The 21,831-nt window shown below is 39.1% G+C and overlaps 2 protein-coding genes across 2 annotated transcripts in view; both read left to right on the top strand.

Moving 5' to 3' along the window:
• LOC135467906 (proteasome subunit alpha type-3-like) overlaps window positions 1–21,831 on the top strand; it is a 244,066-nt gene that overhangs the window by 142,429 nt on the left and 79,806 nt on the right. The window lies entirely within an intron of this gene.
• Window positions 872–21,344, top strand: LOC135469099 (bromodomain adjacent to zinc finger domain protein 1A-like). Its single transcript, XM_064747627.1, has 24 exons — window positions 872–1,154; window positions 1,350–1,625; window positions 3,372–3,482; window positions 3,921–4,034; window positions 4,614–4,701; window positions 5,137–5,362; window positions 5,732–5,901; window positions 6,653–6,748; window positions 7,243–7,381; window positions 7,831–7,974; window positions 9,062–9,172; window positions 9,517–9,741; window positions 9,960–10,125; window positions 10,446–10,559; window positions 10,764–11,865; window positions 13,000–13,097; window positions 13,894–14,009; window positions 14,385–14,507; window positions 15,266–15,513; window positions 16,334–16,509; window positions 18,224–18,471; window positions 18,884–19,063; window positions 19,522–19,673; window positions 20,176–21,344. Exons 1-24 carry the CDS (start codon window positions 1,042–1,044, stop codon window positions 20,452–20,454), a joined length of 4,815 nt encoding a protein of 1,604 aa, XP_064603697.1. The 5' UTR covers window positions 872–1,041; the 3' UTR covers window positions 20,455–21,344.

Below are 21,831 nucleotides of genomic sequence, written 5' to 3'. Positions count from 1 at the left end.
AAAACATACGTCGGCTAGATCTGTACATTTAATAATATTTATTTACCTTACTTGTTTGGTGTTTTACGGCATACTCAAGCTTAAGACCACCCCCCCCCCCCCCCCCCCCCAAAAAAAAATCTTCTCCATCTATTGCTTTTAAACTTTCTTTCTCACCACGGAAACTTAATGATACGCTCGTTTGATAAAATCGTCCGAGGATCAAAAACACACATGTAGCAACAGCTTTATCAAAAGGCAACAAAAGCATCCCATCCTACATATAAATGTTCCATGCTTCCAGAAAACAGAAAAATTATCAAGTTAGCATAACGTACACAGTCCGTGACGTTCAGTTATATATTACATGAACCGCGACCTGTAATAAGCGACAGGTCTTCAACAAAGACTAAGCAATACACTTTGTATATCGAAATTATAATCCATTTTGTTCTGTAGAGCATTGCACCAATGTGGCACAAACGTGTTTCTTTGTGAGCATTCTTTTGTGTTTGGAGATAGAAACACCATTTACTTCCCGTTTTTTATTTGCATATTGTCAATCATCCAATGCTGTAAGCCAATCGAAGTCTTCCTTCATGAACAGAGACCCCGCCCATTGCAATGTGTTATTTTCACTTCAGTGCGAAGGAGTCAAATAAATTTTTGATTAAAATACATCTAGATTTTTCTGAAGTTTGAAATTTATACGGTATATTTATTGAATATTTGAGAACCAATGTGCAAAATATGTAAGCTGGTTTCGAAGTTTTCGCAAAGTTATCACAGTTGGAACGACCCCATACACATACATACGATCTCCCAGGAAAATAGATTCGAAGCACTCTGGTCAGCTTTGACCTCCTTGCCGACGACTGCACGCGCGAAGGACGGTGCTCTGCGTTTTCCGGATAATTTCAGGGTATTTCTTGTTCGAAACGGACCAAATTTGATTCCACGTGAGAGATAAGGAATCGAGGAATCGCCAGGTTACATTTGTAACCACATTGGTGGGATATTGGCCATTCAGGAGAGAAATTGTTTTTCCCTCCAAAATTCAAGATGCCGCTACTAAAACGACACATTTTTGAGCGAGAGAAACCTCCACCCGATTTAAAACCCGACGATGAAGTGTTCTACTGTAAGATGACAAATGAAATCTTCAGAGATTATGAGTAAGTTCTCTTCTTTTCTTGTTTGTTTACATTTGTGGCGAGTTCACACGGGGTCATTTGATTACATAGTGTACACAGCACATGGTTCTGGGTACAGCATTGTTATATACTGTGAAACATTAAAATGGAGACCTCGTTCATTTCCTTCTATACCAGCGCCATTTTACATCTGCTGTCTTTGTTCTGCTGTCACAGGGAATTTTTCGAGCGGATCATTTTGTGTAACAGCCTAGTATGGTCTTGTTCCATCACGGGACGGTCTGGGATGACATTCCAAGAGGCTCTGGAATGCGAGAGCCGGGCTAAAAAGCATCTGGCCACATTTCCAAGTTACCTGGAAAAACCCATTCTTTACTTGGCGTCGTTGACACACCGAAGCCGACTGGTGGACTTGAATGACGACGTATTCGTCTATGCGAAGGATCGTTACTTCAAAGGGGAAGTCGTCGATGTACTTCATGGAAGTCTAAGGTATTATCAATTGGGGTACTACACTGGGGGATATTGTATATAATACAGTCACATACAGAGTCTGAGTTAATTAATTTACTGCACATGGTGTGACAGTATACGCGTGTATGATATATTTCTATTGTCAAGTAGGAATGCTTGAGATATTGTGAGGTTAGTTAGGTTAAGACGGTTATGTCAGTGTGAAAAAGTGTCAGGATCTACTTACAGTAACAGTACACATGTGGTATCAAAAGTTACATGTTGTCTATTAAATGCTCTGTTGTCTATGGTTAAACTAAGCGGATGAAGAGTAGATCATGGCTGATTTGTTGTGACATTTGTTTTCAGTTACTAACACATTACAGCCCTCAGTTTTAGCAATTTTTTGAGGTTGTCCGCAGGGCAACCATGACCCTAGATTCAGGTTTCCCCTCAAGACTTTTGGCTGTTCTCCTTGCTACAAGTGAAATATTCAGATAATTACATATGTGACGTGACTAAGAATAAGCAAACACCACAGATTAACATGTACCAAACCTCTGAGAGGTACACATGTACAGATGTACACATACTCATCTTGCCTCAACTGCTCTTTGGTGTGTTTCAATTTTCTGGTGCATTTTAAGACTTTCTGTTCTGAGGAAGGAGCAGCCTTTAACGAAATTTTGATCTGTCCATGAATAATGCGTTTCGCATACTTTGCAAAACATTAACTTTCTCTCTTATGTCTTACCGAAGCCAAGGCTCAAACATTGTGAGCCACCCTTGCTGGAAAGACTGATGCTTCGGATTTCTTCGTAAACTTTTCTTGCTGCTAATTTTTCGACATTGGTCTTTTGTTTCTTTTTTGCGGGCTCTTCAACATTATTCAAGGCCTTGAAAGACATGCAACATTATTCAAGGCCTTGAAAGACATGCAAAATTTGATAGCCAGTGTTCGGTGGAAGTGTGTAAACACAGCTGTCATGGGCTCTTTGACCGGTCTGTTGGGAGTCGGCTGGCCACATGTACAGCTGGCTTAGCGGCTTACACATGTGTCACCGCCACTATCTCCTCCAGTGACCACAAGGGAGGGAATGGAACCCAATATGACATCTTGATGTGACATGACATCAGTACACTACAGCATGGTTGTCCAATTTGCAATTTTTACATATGCCCAATGAAACAAGATTAGTTTTGTCTCTTTAATTAAGTTTTTCTGTGCGTTTGGGTGTCAAATATTACAAAATAATGATATTGTGTGAGTATTGTTAACTGCGCACAAGTAGATGTACTACCATATTAACAGATAGGCAAGTAGCCCTACCATGCTATGAAGTGGCACTGGGGAGTTAGTCAGTTGTTGCAATGCTGTAACTGGAAAAAATGCATATTTATAAGGTTGTGGTCGATTGAGGGGTTGGTTAAGTGATCTTACATAAAGTTCATCCGCCAATATGACTTATAAACATCTGTATGTCACTTGTAGACAAATTTGTTACTTGTAAAAGGCTGGTGGTTTACTCGAAACCCTTCAGTTTCCTCCACCCATGAAACTGACAAGCATCATGTAAGTAAAAAACTTGGAGTATGACATGAAACTCCAATCAAATAAATGGGCCAAAACATTTGTGAAGTGTGAATATGGATTTGTATTTGCCTTTGCTGAATCAAACTTGGGTTTTCTCAGCATCGTAAATTCTTTACTAATACATTGTATGTTCAGCTTCAGCTCTATCAGGATACAGTACAATTTTCTAGTTTCTTCTCTTTACTTTTCAGAAAAGTATGCAAAATCATGAAAGTTGTGCTCCCCAATGTTCCACAGTTGTTAAATGGCAGTGCAGCAGACAGCAGTGAGACAGATGGCAGTGAAGTAGAAGAGATGGATAGGTATGAGGATTGTTCATTTTGAACTTGTCATTCATCCTGCAGTATACAATGTTGCGTAGTTCGGTCCATTACAGCAGTCATGCTGGGAAGGATTGGTTTAACAGTTTATGGTTGCTGTCAACACTGAGCATTAATATGTTGTATGAAGTTCACTGCTTGATGATGATCAGCATTGTGCTTACAGTTATGTGTATTAATGCATTTATTATGTGCAATAAAATATTCTGTGGGGCACTGATAAGTATCATTGACAATTTATTCTGATATGATCAGTGAATATGTTTGGTACATGCAGATGCTAGTCTGGATTTACATACTAAAAATAAAATTTCATGTAATTTTTTTTTCCCGTATGATATGTATCTGTTGTAGTTGGTGAGGCCTACACCAATGGTATGGAGTTTTATTTATTGTTGACCTTGCTCTCGTTTTTTGCAGTGTTCCTACTTCTCCCTCTAAGAAGGCTTTTAACTTGAAGCCATCTAAGTTCCAGTATGTCGTACTGGAAGAAGGTAGCACAAGCTCTATCATCGTCAAAGCTGAAAATGTTGCGTAAGTACTACATGTTGAGCTTGGAGCTTTGTATTAGAGAGCTGTCTATACTTGATAGCTGTTAACCTTCCAATGGCCTCTTTTCATGAGGTTGACAGAATTGAAAACAAATTTGACCATTTCTAATGTCAAGACCTTTACTGTTTACCGCGTAATCATATCATATAACTCCTTGTTTTAATTCACGAATGACTTAAATCTGATTAATGAATGAAGTGGCTGATAAGAGAGCTATTCTATTCCAAGTGAAGAAGGATAATTCATCTTGTTATTAGAGGCAAACTTGGTATTACTTCTGTTTCATGTGGGTCAAAGCCAAATAAATTTTTGAAAGGTAATCAGTTCACATAAACAGGACGTCATGTGGTACTGTTTTGGAACGTCAAAAAAAAACCATCAATTCATCCATTACGTTGTAGTAATTCAGGCTCATTGAGTCACAGCACAGGGTTGCATTTATTATCTACATAAACTTACCTACATTAAGGTCAGCCATCATATGTTATCAAGCCTGGTAATTTGTTACATGTAGGTTTAATATGAATACATCTAGTTGATCAAACTGTTTGCTTATTTCAGACGAAGAAAGGGTGTGTACACAAGAGACAAGAGCAAGTTATTCTTAAAGCAGCACTGTGAACCAGAGTACGGGCTGTGGAAGGTCAAGGTAAGCCAGAGTTTTCTATTTGTGACATTGGTGTAGTAAAATTTCCATTCAGTGCCTTGTTTAAGAAAAGAGAGATTTAAAGAAAGGGAGATACAAATTGTACCTGTTCTCAGTGTCAAAAGGGAACATTTTTGTGTAATCAAAACTATGGTAGGGTATTTTCAAAACAGTTTGATAAAACATGTTGAAAACAGGAAGGAAGATATCTCTAAATTATTTCCTGAGTGGAGAAACTAAATTGCATAAATAAGATTATTGTGAGCATCAGGGTGACTTTGATATGTTGTATTTTCGTGTTAGTAGATTTCTCAGTAACTCTCTTTGATACATTTACGTTCAGGTACTTGTGATATCTCTGTGCTGAGTCTGTTTTCATAATTTGCTCCAACCTCTGATTGAAGTTGTTTTGGGGTATTTTTTTTTTGTCCAAAACAGGATTCAATTCTGAAGAAGAATGGGTTACATGGTGCTAAGTTTGAAGACTTTTTTGCTGGACCTCCACCGGCTTTTGCTCATTCCCCAATCAAGAAAAAGACAAATGCGAAAAAATTAAATGCAAGCACATCTGACACATCTCCTACTTCTGAGAAGAGAAAGAGGAAGAAATCAGAAGAAGAAAAGCCAAAGAGAAAATATACAAAGAAAGAGAAAGTGGAGAGAGGTATGTCCTGTAAAATGAAATGTCAAGCCCCAGTGCAAACTCATGTCATGTATTTTGTTGGTATTTTTTTCATGTATCTATTTTACCTAAGATGATTCTCCATTTATCTCTGAGTAAGGGTTAGTTTTGTTACCAAATTGGTCACGGTGATTAATCTACAATTTACATTATCCCCACTCCTGTTTTGTCATATCTTGTAATTGTGATTGACATAATGTTATTTGGATAATATACCACTGTGACAGTGTTGTCTAGCCCTGCAGGTCCAGCCATGTTTAGTTACTCTTCAAATCTCTAAGTGCCAAAGAAGCTGTGTATTAAATCCATGATGATGGAATGTCGTATTATTCATCTGGTTGTTTGCTGCAGTTGCCCCGGTGATACCTGACGAAGGCCTTCAGCATATGACCAAAGAGGAGAAGCTGGCCTTGCGTGAGAAGGAGAAAGAGGAGAAGAAACAGGCACGCCTGGCCCAGAAGGAGGAGATGAGGAAGCAGTTGGAAGTGATGAAAGAGAAGATGAAGGAAGAGAGAGCCAAGGTAAACCCAGTCTGAGAGTTGAGGGGAGGAGGGAGTGAGGTGGGGTGGGGGAGCTGGGTGAAGAAGGGTAGACATTTCTGATATGTCAATCAAGAACACTCATATGACCAATCAAAACCATATTAATGCAAATAGGTCACACATTGGTAATTGTTAATACAACTGATTGTTTTTTTTCTGGGAAGACCTTGCTTTCATAGAGAACGGAATGAGGAGTAACATTGCTGAGCAAGGAGGATGACATGTCACAGCATTAGTGAATCGCTCATACAAGTAGATCACAGAACATTGAAAATTGGAGGAGTATGATAGGTCTAAAATAAGGCATGAACTGATAGAACATAATTTCTGTTCTTAAGAATGGTCATGACCATTTCACTTGTTATAGGAAGACCCCGCTCTGGAAAGCAACACATGAAATGTTAAATTTCAAAAGTTCTTGCGCATTGGGAAACATTTTGCTTTAAATAAATCCGTTGAACTTCCAACATAATTTTGTTCAAGTCTAGCTCATGCTGTGGGAATGTCTGCCAGCGACCTGTAGATGGCCGTGGGTTTCCCCGGGCTCTGCCCGGTTTCCTCCCACCATAATGCTGGCCGCTGTCCTATAAGTGAAATATTCTTGAGTACCACCAATCAAATAAATAAATAAATTGGGGGAATTTTTTTTTTTTTTAGTTGTTGTCGTGTTTTGGAAGGCCTGCTTTTATTAATTTTATCTTAGTGAATCAAAGTGATGCTATTTTTGCAGGAGAGAGAGAAATTACGAGAAGAGAAGAGGAAACAGGTGGAGATAATGAAGGAATGGAGTCGACCCAGAGAAGATATGGAGTGTGATGATCTTGTGGTGGGTTTTTATCAAGAGCTGATGTTTGAAATATGTGGACTATTGCTAGACTTGTTTATTTTTTTGTAGTCATGGAATTGAATATTAAAAGCAACTGGTGATATCTATAATGTGGTTTGTACTTAGGGAAGCATCTGATGGTTTTTTCCAAACTGAACTAGTTTCACTTGTAAAGTTTGGCAAGGACATACCTGGCGATGCGCAGTGGTTTCCATTCTGCTAAGCCTTTATTTTTCCGTCCATTAACCTGGCCACTACTATATGTCAAGTACGCATGTACTACACAAAAAGACCTACATGTATGGAATGATTAAATAAATAAATCAGTGAATTTTTCTCTCTCTTATTAAAAACAGGAAAAAAAAACTCAGCAAAATATCTTTCTGCCATATAAACGTTGTTCATACAGCAGTATGTGTTAAAAGCAAATGAGGCTGTAGAATGATGACTTTGATTGTGGCACATACACAGATGTATGTCTTTACTGTTGACAGGACATTCCTCAGCCTACCCCTGTACAGACCAAGATGCCTCCAGAGTTGTTTGGGGAAGCAGTTATGGCTCTAGAATTTCTCCATTCCTTTGCTGAACTCTTTGATAAAGATGATCAGTTTCCAGGAACTTTCACTTTAGGTAAAAAAAAAGAAAAAAAATTGGATAGACAGTACTTGTATGTACAAATTATCCAATTATTTGACTTGGAATTTGTGAGTATTGCAAGTATTAAGTCCAGTACGCAGTATTATACTGTATGTGTTCATACATATATCTGTATATTCAGTAAGGTTTGGCCAAATGATTACATCTGTCAGTATGTGTAGAGATTTGTTAGGTACCTTGAATATGACTTCAAACAGGGAGATAAAATAAGTTTTATTTTCAGTGTTTATGTACCAAGTCAAAAAACAAGTCAGTAACATCCCATGTGACCTCAGTACATCGTCCTTTAGTTAATGATCTTGTTTGAAGCAAAACAAAGTGATTCTTTGAATTTGAAAGTCAGTTTTTTTATTAACATGAAGGGAGGGGGATGGAATGGGCAGTGGGAGTAAAAGAATAAGATTGTTAATTCTGTTGTGTAGAGCTGATGGAGAGAGCGCTGATGGAGAATGACATCAGTTCTCCTCTGACTGAGCTGCTCCGCTTCCTCCTCACCACCATCTTTAACCTGCAAGATGAGGAAGAGGAGGAAGAGTTGGAACTGATGAAAAGGGATGAGAATAAAGGTGAGATAACCAATGTAATAAAGGGAATTGAAGGTGAGGCACCAAAGGGATGATATTACTGATGTATCAAATTAATTCATGATATAATTGATGAACAAGTATCAAAGGGAATGTTGTAAAATAATAACTGGTGTATCAATGGGGAATAAAGTTGAGGTAGCCAGTGCACCAAAGGGAGATGAACATGAAGTTAGTGATTGATCAAAGGGGTAATGTAACTGCTGTATGAAAGGAATTGATTGTGACATAATTGGCTCATGTAACCAGGGAATCATAAATAAAGTACATGTAACTAATGTACCAAAGTAGGGTAAATGTAAAGTAATTGGTGCACTGAAGGGTGAGATGACTTGTGTGTCAAAGGAATTAATGATGAGATAATTGGTGTAAGGAACGTTGTAAAATAACTGATATATTAAAGGAAAGAAAGGTAAGGCTACTGGTGTATCAAAGGGAAATAAAGATGAGGTAATTCATGTACCAAAGGGGGGAAAAGGTGGGATAATTGATGTACCAAAGGGAAAAAAGGTGGGATAATTGATGTACCAAAGGGAAATAAAGGTGAGGTAATTGATTTAACAAAAGGAAATAAAGGTGCAGTAATTGATTTACCAAAGGGAACTAAAGGTGAGGTAATTGATATACCAAAAGGAAATAAAGGTGCAGTAATTGATGTACCAAAGGGAACTAAAGGTGCAGTAATTGATGTACCAAAGGGAACTAAAGGTGAGGTAATTGATATACCAAAAGGAAATAAAGATGCAGTCGTTGATGTACCAAAGGGAAATAAAGGCGCGGTAATTGATGTACCAAAGGAAAGTAAAGGTCAGGTAATTGATGTATCAAAGGAAATAAAGGTGAGGTAATGGATGTACCAAAGAGAAATAAAAGTCAGGATGTACCCACAGAAAATGAAGTCCAACTGATATAAATCTACCAAAGGGAAATAGATTTCATTGTAACATTTAGTATTGTCAAAAGTATGAATTTGAGAAACAACCACTCAGAGCAAAAGAGAAAACTTACATTGATAACACATATATGTCAGCACAGTTTAATATTGTTGTGTTTATTCATGTGCTTTCAGCTGGTGAAACTGTCGACCTTGGTGATGATGATTTTGGTAACTCGGATTTATCAAAGAAACAGCTGCTTCAAACAGCTACAGCTGCCTCTCTCACCCCACAGCTATACCATGGTATGGACATGTCATGTGAACCTTGGAGAGGGGAAGTGGGAAATATCCAATGACTACCATCTCATAAATATTATACATCGAGCTTCCTGATGTAACAAACTTACTCTTTGTTTCAAATTTTATGGAAGTTTTTGCAACAATGCTATCTCGGTTACATATAAGTGCGACTTTCTTTGCCTGTTTAATCAAGATAGCCTGCCTTCAGAAGGCTGATATATTCTCTCTAATTTCTGGGCGTGAGCAATTTACTAATTGAAGTCACAAAGTTCATTGGTTATGTCTTCATATCTCAGCTTCATTTGTCACCTGCAGTAATGAGATCTTTTTTTTTTTTTTCTCTTCAGGGTGTTCACTAAGGCGGATGGCTATTGACACCTTTACACTGACAGAAGTGCTCCGTCTGCATTTTTTGTCTTCTGGGGCCAGGGTGGGAGCAAAGAATAACAAGTTCCGTTACCAGCAGCGTGGAGGTTACACACCTCTGGATGACCCAGGCTTTGAGTTCAAACACCAGCACCCAGCCATTATTCGCAGTCTGGCTGTCAGCAACGTCTTTGATCTCCTGCCAGGTAAAGTTTTGCCTTACCTTCCAAATTACTGCGAATGCTCTAGTGTGACTGATTTCAACATTACAAACAAATGTTGAGAACATTGCATCTACTAACATTTATCTACAGTGAATCGCAAACCTGTAAGTGAGAATGTTATTTTTTTGAATGATTGATTGAATGATAGACTTCAATTTGTTGGTGACGATTTAATGTGTGCTGCATGTTTTTGTGAACAGAGGAAAAGATTCAAATAGTAATGACACTGATCAACCAGTTCCTGACATACGCCACAACGCGGGACTTTCTGGAAGATAACTTTGAGAAAATCCGACAGCAGAAGATGGACCTAAAGCAGCTACAGTGGGGAGAGCTGAGAAGGGAGAGGGAGGAGGCTCATGCCAGGTAAGCTGGGTTTTTCACTACAGAGTGCCCACTCTGTATTTGGGTTCCCACCACACCCAGTCTTTAGATCGCATCCAATCAGTTCACTGTTCTACTGGTAGAAAGGCAATTAATGTCCTTCATCAAAAGTATTCATCAGATTGAATATCCCTAAAGTTAGAGAAAAATTTAATTCCATGTGAACAGTGTGAAGCAACACTGAACTTGAGTGGGTGACTTGTACTTCTTGACAGACAGCTTGTCCACCACTACAGGATTAGTGGATTGTATTGTTGTTGTGTCCTCTGCTCAAAATTTTGTTTTATGTTGTCTTATCACAGGTATCGTAAGAAGATGGAAGAAAAGGCCAGAGAAAAGGAAAGAATAGCGGAGCTAAGAGCATTGAAGATGAAAGAGAAAGAAGGGGCCATGCAAGGAGAAGATGCTAATGAAAGGTTTGTATACTGTTTTTATTCCGAAGTGTTACCTTTACTTTAGGAGAAAGTTTGTGATCATGGAAATGTGAATACTACAAGAATACTTTTTTCTTCTGTCCTAAAAATAAATTGCTGTGCTGACACATCAGACCCCTGTCATAAACACTGCACAGTGTCTCTTTTTACTGGTTTAAATGAACCCCCATTGTGTTTTCTTCTCAGTGTTGAAAAAGAACCAGAAATAGCTGAACCTTCAGAACCCAAGAAGGCTGATGTGCCACGCATGTCTGCACATGCCGTGAAGAAGTTTATGCGTGATCTAGATGGCAAAGTGATGAGTGTTCTGCAGCGTGACAACAAGTCACAGCGACAGCGCAGTAAAAAGAGCCAGCAAGAGGAGACGCAAACGATTGAGGAGCTTCTTGCAGACATGGACAAGGTGGATGAAGATCAGCTTGATCCAGAGGAAATAGAAAAGTTCCGCTTCAAGCGAGAGGAGTTAGAGATAAGGCGCAAAGAAGATTACGTACAGAGGGAGAAAGACTTAACAGAAGGACTGCTCAAGCTGCAGGCAGGCAATGCCATCTATCCTGTGGGCAGAGACAGATTTTACAGGCGTTATTGGGTGTTTAGATCTCTACCAGGTCTTTTTGTGGAAAACAATGATGAGTTTATACCCGAATATATGTTTGACAACGGTGTAAACACGTCTTTTGAAAGCAACTTCCTACCTCTGAACTCTCAGAAAGGTAAAAATTGTGTTGAAGAGAAAAGCACCAGCAGTGACAAAGAGAACGAATCATTTGAATTGACCAATGGGAATGCCACACCAAAAATATTGACCAATAAAAGCTCAAATGTCAGCGAGCATGAGATACCTGTGATTGACCTTGAGCCCCCAGACTTAGATAACGAGCGCAGCAGTGTTGTGGCGGAGAATGAGAAGCCGCCCGAGTTGGATTTGTGTGTTGACCATCGGGCCAGCCAGCAGCGAGTCATGTGGAGCTATATCAGTACCACAGAGCAGTTTGATTCACTACTCAAGAGCCTGAATGTGAGGGGCTTCAGAGAGGGAGCTCTCAAACAGTGTCTGAAGGAACAAAAATTGAGAATAGTAGACTCAATACGAAACTGTCCCCAAGAGGCCCTACAAATTACCTATGACCCTGAAGAGGCAGGGAAAAAACCTGGCAAATCTGGCAGCAAGTCAACGCAGGGCTCCATGAAAAATGACAGTGCTCAGGAATTACTTGAGCTAAATCTCCGGGACATGTTATTGGAGATAGAGGAGAGGATTTATGTGGGCAGTCTTGGCAGTATAAAGGTAAAGCGTTTAGTACAGTGAAATATCTTGTGTAATGGCAGGATTTCCTTGTTCGTTTTGTCATACAAGTCACTATTTCAGAGTCTGTTACCAATGTGGTGACTGTGAGTTCAGCTTATGCTGGCGTCTCCCAGGTCCTACGTGGAAAGATCTGTTAACAATAAAGGGCTATGAGTTTACCCTGAGCAAGCCACTGTCATATAAGTAAAATATTCTGTAGTACAAAATACTAAATCAATCAGAAAGAAAAATAAATACAAAATTTGGTCATGTTGTTGATGCATAACCATTGGTAGCAAGGTCTTGATGAGAAAACTGCAATCGCAGTCTGTGCGGGAATCTTAGCGAATCAGAATTTGGCTTTTTATTTAACAGAACCTGAGGAGTAATACTGACCACTGTAATAGGCCTGTCACAATGGAAATGTCTGTGATTAATGGTGCCTGTGTGTAAAGACTCACTAAACTTTTATATTATACAAACTAGGATGTGGAATTTGTTGGATAGTTCTCACATCATACATCTAAAATAAAAAAAAAAACAACCTTGCGAGATCACTTTTTCGGATCACATATCACCGCGTATTGTGAATTCTCTGGCAGGAATTACTGGCCTTATAAGTACAAAGATTTCACTTTTGATGACATCCAGCACACAGTTATTTATTTGTTGTCATAATATTTCCTGTAGATCAAAATTGTGCTGTGTTGCATGTAAATCTTACTTGTCTAGACTTACAACATAACAACCTGTGTTTAGTGTTTTAGTAGTAGCAGACACTCTGCCTTAGTTTAGATTGTAAGACTGCACAGTTATGTTATGTACTACCCCTCCAGTACCCAAAGATCTGTAGGACTTCCAGGTTAGGCTGTACATGTAACATGGTTGAATGTCTTAATGTAGTGAATGTCTGACTTGGATTTAAACTGTTTCGAGGTTCAAAGCCTTCTGACCTGGTTTAAATCGGAACACTTTTCAATCATATACTCGTATACATCTTAGTTTCATTTGTATACATCTTAGTTTCTTGCTTGTTTTACGGTGTACCACCTTACGTTGTATGTTCTGCATTATAAAGCTCTGCCATGCTGGTCTGCACAAGGTGTACAGGTTCTGTGATACATGTGTTGACAGGTGAAGGACAGGTTAAAGTGGAAAGATGCAATAGAAAGAGGAGGATATGACCCTCAAACAGATGACCCCACATTCTGCCTGCCAGAGGATGCAAAGGAGTAGGTGTTTTTTATGCCGTTTGCTGACAAAAGGTTTTGTTTTGTATTTAAGTGTAACCCAGTGACAAATTTCTTATTTATCCCCTAATCTGTAATATTTTATGTTTTCTCACTTACTTGTTCCTTGCACTATGTACCTCATTGGCTGTTTCTAAATTCCTAACACGATAACCAACTGACTTGTTTTACCTTTATTCTTCAACCTTCATTTGAAATCTCACTTGCACCGTAATCAGAAATTCCTTATTTGTGTTCAATATACTTATTGAAGGTGACTGTATATGTCTTCAAATCAAAATAAATTCATCGTTTTTATTAACCTCATGGGAACAACTTCATTTGAAGTAGAATTTCATAGTAAATTGAAGTTTGTTGTAAAAACCAGAGAGGTTTACGTCAAATGATACAGGTAACATTGGTTATTGACAGTAATCTAGACAGGGTTTATACAGGAAAGATACAAGAAGAGTGTATCAAGTAGATGATTTTCAGAGCAAGCTGATTACTATTTGCATGTACCAAGTGCACTGAGCTTCAAATTCTAAACCTGGAAAGAAAACATTTATTAAAAATTAAAGTCACAAAGAATTGAAATAAATGGTTCAACTAAATGGTGTGTGACACTCCTAGATTGTTTTCATCACTGGTATTTCTGAACAGCACACTACCAGTATTCAGAATCATGTGAAGGCAACATAGTAGCCCTAGTGGCCACTACTTTATGGAAACAGCCGATGTGTGTTCATAGTTGCAGGTCGCGTTGTCTAAAGGCTAACACTGACCCCTCTGCCCACAGTGACGATAAAATGTCAGAGACGTCAGAGAGCTCCGTGGCTCTTGTCAGAGACCTGGCCATGGCCCTGTTACAGATTGAGCGAGGCTTGGAACCAAAGTTCCTGGTCAAGCCATTAGGTGAGTCCAGATGTTCATACTGAGTTAGCTTCTTACCAAATCTAAAGTGATTCTTCATGGCTCTGGTGTTATCTTATTAGTTCATGTTTGATCCTTTATGGCTGTGGTGATATCTTATAAGTTTATGTTTGATCTTTCATGGTTCTGGTGTTATCTTACAAGTTCATGTTTGATTCTTCATGACTCTGGTGTTATGTTAAGGGTGCTTTAAAATTTTAAATGTTACTGTGAAAGGTGCTAATGAAAATTTTACTTGTCCTCAGTTAGCATTTGCAAGATTTTTTTAAGCAATTACAAAATGTCCTGAAAGAAAGTCTGCTCTCATATAATTAAAAAAAAAACATTTATACCATTTGGTTATTTTTCTTCTTTCAGGAGACAATGATAATTCTAGGAAGAGCAAACAGAAGGCCGGATCAACTGCTGCTTCCAAGGACAAGAGCAAGAAAAAAGTGAAAAGTGAGAAGAAAAGTGCAGATTCTGATGCAGAGGAGGATGGTAAGAACTTCGGGAAGCTTGTCTAAAGTATCTTTACTGGTCATATGTACATGTCTGTCTGTAGTTTCTGAGTAGTGAACTATTTCAGAAATTTTGAATTGAGACATACAACCATATGGTAACACTTCTTTGTACTGGGACAGCATCGCTTTATAGCATTTTATGGGTTAATCAGTGAATGTAAACATAGATGAGTATGACCAATATTGAAAAATCCACTGAATTAAAGTTAGTATTATAGTGAATTAGTGAATTTTAGTATTCAGCAGTTACAGATAATATTAATTATTGTATACACCTGCCCATGTCAAACAGCACTCCTTTGCCTTCAACTGCCCCTAGCGGTATAAAGCAACATCACCATAATGGCAGATTTCCAAACTCCCATATGGTACATGTATGTACCTGCATTATTGTTTAAAGTCCATGCTGACATTTCTGCATGATAGGAATGAAAAATGGCTTTCCTAATCTCCTCAGGCCTGTTTTTATGCATGTACTTGGGTTTTATTAGCTGTGTTACACAGGCCTCTAGTCAAAGCATGCTTTGTAGTACTCTTGAAGACATGCTTTATTGATAAAGTAAAGTTAAAAACCAGAGCATGTGCAAAAGTAGGCAATGCAATGAAAGGTGTCCAATATGGAAATCTAACATAAACATCTTCTGTTCACTTTTTAGTTTTTTAGTTTATGAACATTGTTGTCATCAGAGGGTATCATCTAGTACTATTATTATTATGATATTGTTTATTGTGCAGATGAGGAGTCTTCTAAGCCTGTCCTGCGTACTACCTTGGAGAGGTGGGAGGAGTCTCTGCTTCAGTCCACCAGCCTCTCCCAGATCTACTTGTACTTAGCCACGCTGGAGCGCAGCATCACCTGGTCCAAGTCTGCACTGCACGCCCGCTGCCGTATCTGCAGGCGTAAGGGAGACGGAGACAAGATGTTACTGTGCGATGGTTGTGACAGGGGTCATCATATGTACTGCCTTAAACCAGCTGTCAAGGTGTGTAGTGGTAATTAATGCTTATGACTGGCTTTGGTATTGCTTAGTCAGTTCCCTTGGCCGAATGGACAAGTGTATCCAGATATTAGACAGGCCTTGAGCTGTGTCTTGTCAATTACGTATATATTAAGGTTTGAGACAGTTTATTGAGTGTCTTAACCTTAACTTAAATCATGCTAGAAAAACAGCGCTGCTACTTGAGCAGCATCCATGTGGAGGTAGAAATTAATGTGGAAATGTTTTGATCACAGCATGTGTGTGTGATAAATTATGTCAGGTTTGAGCTCTAAGAGGAGTGAGAAATAGAAAGGTAGAATGAAACCATAAATGCTATTAGAGTAACTTGCTACCCAGCACGATAAAATCAAGGTGCAGTGATTTCCTGTTGGCTCATCTTTATGCCCTTCAGCCATAAAACCTGCAGCTGTCAATGAAAAGGAATGCTCCTTAAAATGGCCGATTCAGCAAAAGTGTTGGTCCTGTGTCAGTGAATCTGCCTTTGACCATGAAGGTTACAGGCTGAAATCTGGTCCAGGCATCTGGCAGAGAGTGCTGGTTTCAGGGATGAGAATTTTCTGATCATCTGAATGCAGCTGATTTTAACGGAAATCAGGATTTGTATAAAGTATCTAATCTTTGACCAAACTAGTCATTTTGCTACTGGGGTCACCTGATAGGAGAAGTTTTAGCTGATTCTTTCAGGTTTAAGTCAGTAAGGCATTTAATTATATTGTTATTTAAATAAATAAATGGTATTGCATCGGAATCAGATAGATAAGTAATCGCACAAACATATTTAATTGTGCACTTGTGTTTGCAGCACATTCCTCAAGGAGATTGGTTCTGCCCAGATTGTCGCCCTAAGGAGATCCGCACCCCACGGAAAGGGCGTCGGCGAACATTCAGTGAGGAGACAGATGAGGAGGCAGAGTCTGAGGAGGAGGAAGAGGAAAGGGAGGAGGAGGAAGAGGCTGAGGATGGAAGTAATGAGGATAGGTAAGCAAAAGCATGGTCAGTACAGATGTACCAAGGACAAATTTAACAAAGCACAGGATAGGTGTAATGAGGAAAGGTGAGTACTGTATTTCACCTGAAGCTTAGCATTTTTCAAGGGACACATTTTGCACCTTATTGGGCCACTTGAGAGTCTTTTGTGGTTTCATTGATTTCGTACAAGAAAAACTAAGGTGATGGTATCATAATTATCACTATGAGACGTGGATGTTTACATGTCAAACTTTAGGTGAAATACACTAGGTCTTAAGGTCAAAGTGGGAGTACACCTGCCAGAGATCTTGGGGTCAAGAAGGAAGTAACGATACACGAGCAAATATCAAGGTCAGGTAAGGAGGACAGGAGACCAAAGGTTAATGTTTGAGTGAAAGTAACAAGGTGTGCAGGTGTTCGGGCTAGGGCGAATAGGCAGGAAGGCAGATCCTGAAGTCAGGATGGGAAAAGGAGCGTAGGTGAGTATTTAGTGTCTTGTTAAGAGTAACACAGGTAAACTGACCTCTCGGTTAGAACAGAAAGCGTTTTGATCAGGTGTCATTGTGGGTTAAGTAAGGAAAACTAAACAGTTAGTTTGGGTCAGTATGAGAGTAATGAGAACAGCAACGCAAATGTCAAGGTCAATATGGAAGTAATGTGGATAGGCTCATGTATGGAGGACAGGTAAGCCGATCTTCGTGACAGGACAAAATAAGATGGACGTGTAAGCAGGTGTAAGGGCGTAGTTAAGCTTAAGAGTACTGTAAAGGTCATAGTACAGTTTCACATAACTTGCCTTGGCTTAAAGGGATACAAACTCAACGCTGATTGGCTGATAGTGAAGATAGAGTTTCCTGGGTTAAATCTTGCAGCCTTGATTAAATGTACAGTACCGAAAATTCAGCTTAGGCAGGGCATAACCTGTACTTGTCTGTCTCTCACACTAGGCATTCAGAATCAATGCTGTATCCTTTTTCAGCATGGAGTGTTTCTCAAAAAAAAATTGAAGTCAAATACTCCTTAATAGGGTGCGCGCAGTCCTTGAAACTCCTTGAAAAAAACAATTTCATTTATATGTATTTCAGAAATTTTATAAAAATGCAAATGTTTTTGGGGGCAAATTAATTTACTTAAGAAAAAATACATAGAAAATCTACCATGAGAGTTTTCTGGGGTTTTTAGCCGATTTTTCTGATGAAAATAATCCACTTTTATTTCAAACGGCCTCATCTCAGCGAAATAACAACAACATAGTTGTATGGCGATTACTTGACAGAAATCTTCAAAGGGGGTTCAGCATTGTTGCAAGTTGACTTACATTAAATAAGCCTGATGAAGTCTGATTAGCTAAAATGTCTGGCTAAAAAGAATAATGACCCAGAGGAAGCCCTGCATAATGATATATGGCGCTCATTTTTTCTTTACTGAGCCAAGGCCGGGTCAAAGAATGTGTTGCATTTCAGAGGTAAAGGGCAGATATTTCTTGCAAAAGCAAGCGTACCATTCAATATACATGCATGCAAATTAAAGCATCTATTATTCAGACGTAAAATATAGTCTATATGTCTATATATAAGTACATGCATGGAAGTGATGTTACATGACTGAGCAAATTAATAAATGAATGAATGAGCCAAACCTGAGCCCTGAGTATCTGTGTGAACAGTCCTGTTACCTCTCTGACCTGCCCCCTACATAGCCTCTGTTTCTGTTTGATGAAAAGCTCTGAGGAGGAAGAAGTCAGTGAGGAGGAGGAGGAGGCGGATACTGAGGAGGAGGAAGAGGATGCCAACGACAACACCTGCACTGTCTGTAAGAAGGGAGGGAAGCTGCTGTGTTGTGACAGCTGCCCACTGTCCTATCACCTGCGCTGTGCCGACCCACCTCTCTCTAAAGTACCAAAGGGAAAGTGGCTGTGTCAAGCCTGCAAGAAGGCAGAGAGTAGGGCTGGCAAGATTAAGATAGCGAAAGGTGAGTGCAATTCATACAGGGTTATAGTTTGTCTTACTTCTGGTATTGTATTCCATTTTGGTTATTTGTCCTATTTTAGGTGGTACTTAAACAATTTTGAATTGAGAAAATAATAAAGGTGAATGGAATTGTGTATGAGTTAGAATTCAGATGCTGTCATCATGAAGACCATGAATAATAATTGAATTGTTGTCTGTAGTGTCTTCAATGACCCTTTCCTTCAGTTTTCAAATCCTTTCTCTTTGTTCACTGTAAACTGAACAATGCTGTCAAGCAGATTAAAATTTCTCAGTGGTATCATGGAGACCTAAAAACCATAGAGACATCACATACTGAATGTTGAAACTCAAGCACTCGTCTGTTTCTGCTTGAAAAACTCTGACAAGTACCTCTTATATATGTATGTTTACAGTGTCCAAATCTAAGAAGGCCACACCCACATCTAGTCTGTCAGGCTCCCGCAGAAGCAGTCCCGTCCCTGGGAAAGCTTCCAGTCGCACTAAGCGGCGACACTCAGACACTGATCAGGACCGTGGAGCCAGCACATCAAGACAAAGTAAACATTCACGTCTCTCCCTCGAACCTGACTTTGGTAAGTGGCCATCTTAGTGGTGCAGAGTGGATAGGTGATAATTGCCTAAGGCCTCACCAGTATTAGTATTACAACCTTTGATGGCGAGAATTAGTGAGTGAGTAAATGCTTTGGGTTTAACATCATACTTGACAATTTTTCTTTCATATGACGCTGATTACTTGTGAGAAGATCAGGGTGTTTTGAGATGAGTAGACTGTAATCGCCACATGATCAGACCCAAAATTTGATGGATATTTCTGAACTTCAGATAATTTTGTTTATGTTGGTGCAAAGTATGGTACCTGTATTTGATGTAAATTCTCATTTTCAGTGAACTAGTATATTGGCTGTCAAATCTTTCAAAATCAATCATCAGTGATGTTCAAAATTTAAATTCACCAACCTGGCATCACATACAACGGAATTAATACATACACTAGGCTGGTTTATTAGAATACGCATTATTTTGTCTGCAGGGGGAGACTCAGACTCGGGTACCCACAAATCTTTGAGCAGTTACCGTGGTAACAGTAAGGTGCAGCAGATGAAGGTGTGTGAGGACATGGTAAATGATCTGATGAGGGAGGAGGCTGCCTGGCCGTTCCTGAAACCTGTCAGCAAGAAACTGGTACGGTATTCTTATCACAGTGGCCAAATCTCAGAATATATACATCTGATATGATGTCTTAACAATAATATCTGAATCTCTGGAAACAAGGTTTAGAGTTTCAACTTGTTTAGATTTCAGTGTTAGGGTGGGGGAGGGAGGGAAGTGGAAACATCAGTAGGTTTGTTACTGTTACCTCATGTCACCCATGAAACTAACCACCGTCGTGGAAAATTTTATGATTAACTGTCTGTTAATCTTTGAAGTCTTGCATACACCGAGAAACTCTGATCAGTTCAGAAGGTGCATACTGTTCAGAGATTCATGAGTTTAAAACCTTAATTTTCCAATACAATTTTGCCATTGGCTTGAAAGAACACAATGCTAAACATGATAGAAAGACAGAAAACAATTCTGAATAAATCCACTTTTTCGGATCCCTTGTTTATTGTTCAGTGCATCATAGGTAACTCCTGTTTGCTACAAAAAACCATAAATAAAACCTGTCTGTTTGTAACCTTAGGTGCCAGACTACCACGAGATCATTAGTCATCCCATGGACTTCTCCACAATAAGGAACCGTATCAATAAATACGAGTACCAGGACCCTCAAACTTTACTGGCAGATGTACGCCTCATTTTCCAGAACTGTGAAAGCTACAATATCAAGACCTCTCCAGAGTACAAGGCCGGTGTCAAACTGCAGAAAATCCTGGAGAAACGTGTACAAGACTTAGGCTTAAACCTGGATGACATGGCCAGTGGTAGTGGAGGGGCAAAGAAGCGAGCTCGCCGCCACTAACAATTAGAACATAGTAACTTATACTGTATCCAGCTCAAATTTCAGATATTACTTCCTTATAATTTAATGTTGTCATCTGTTTCAAGATGTGTAAAGAATACACTGTTAATGTGGGAACTGTGTGCCTGACAAACACTTGTACAGTAAGAGGCTTTAAAAAAATATAGCGGTATAAAGTTTTCTGTTCAGTGCTTTTCCTTGTTAAGGCAACCAGGCCAGATGGGTGGCAAAGTCTGCTCTGTATTAGCCTTTGTCATGTAGCTTGCATGATCTATTTAGACTTTCTCAAATATGCCATATATGTGTGTGTTTTCAGCTTTAAATGGCACAGCCTGTAGTATCTAAAATTTGTGGTGAATGTCTGCAGTGACAGTGTTTTGGTCGTTTGTTGTTAAAGCTAGATTGACATCTTTTATTGGTTCAGCTTGTTGTCCCCATCGTAGACCAATTTGATTGGCCCAACCCGTACGAAGAGTAGGTAGATAGAAAGAGTTCAGAAAAGTGGATCAGCCCTTGGCATGTGCTCTTATCCTGCAGACCCTGTGCTCTTTAAATGGCGACTGTCTTGAGATTTACTTGTAAAACACATCCTGTGTCCGCAGCAGTCTATTTACTCATTGATTCCAGTTAAGAATAGAAAGCATTGTTCCTTTGTTGCAATTTTGCTTTTTTTCCCCCCCTGGCAGATGATTTGTCTATATTGCGTTCCGGTGTGGGCGGAGTACGACGTTAAATCCCAAGCACTCACTCACTCCCGCTGTGGGCGTTGCTTTCTGTAAATATGAAGTGAGCTTGTACAGTATTGAGGTTGTTGAATGTTTTGGGCGTGGTGTTGTAAGGGTTTTAAGTCTGTGGAATAATTGTTTGCTGTATTACCTCGTTAAAGTAGGAGAATAGGAGTAGGTTAGGAGAATTAAGAAGTTATTGAAGGTAAAAGAAAGCTAAAATGTGAAGTAAGGTTCATCATAGACAACTGAAAAATATGCATAAAAATATGTTCATTTTATTTTCCAGATTTTCTTACGAGTGTTGAAAGGCATTCAAATCTTTGAATAGTAAGGTGGGTTTTATGAGCCATACTGACAGTATCTAGGATCTGTGACATCACATCACCTTTTTTCCTGATGTTCACCAGAAGGAAGGAATTTTTGGGAACCTTTTATCAACATTTTAATCATGGTTGAATAGAGTTATTCCAACATTCAGTGTTGTGATTAGAATTAGATAAACTTCCTGTGATGTCAAGAGTTCCTAAACTCTGATAGTATGGCCCATAAAGCCTACCTTAGAATTCAAATGTTTGTGCATTTTAACTCTTTTGGCAAAAATCTGAAAACATAAATGAAAGTATATTTATGTGTAGTTTTAAGTGGTCTA

This window comes from Liolophura sinensis, chromosome 6 (genome assembly GCF_032854445.1).
Source record: "Liolophura sinensis isolate JHLJ2023 chromosome 6, CUHK_Ljap_v2, whole genome shotgun sequence".
Taxonomy (NCBI): Eukaryota; Metazoa; Mollusca; class Polyplacophora; order Chitonida; family Chitonidae; genus Liolophura; species Liolophura sinensis.
The sequence above is the reverse complement of the archived record's forward strand: the minus strand, read 5'-3'. Positions and strand labels throughout refer to the sequence as shown.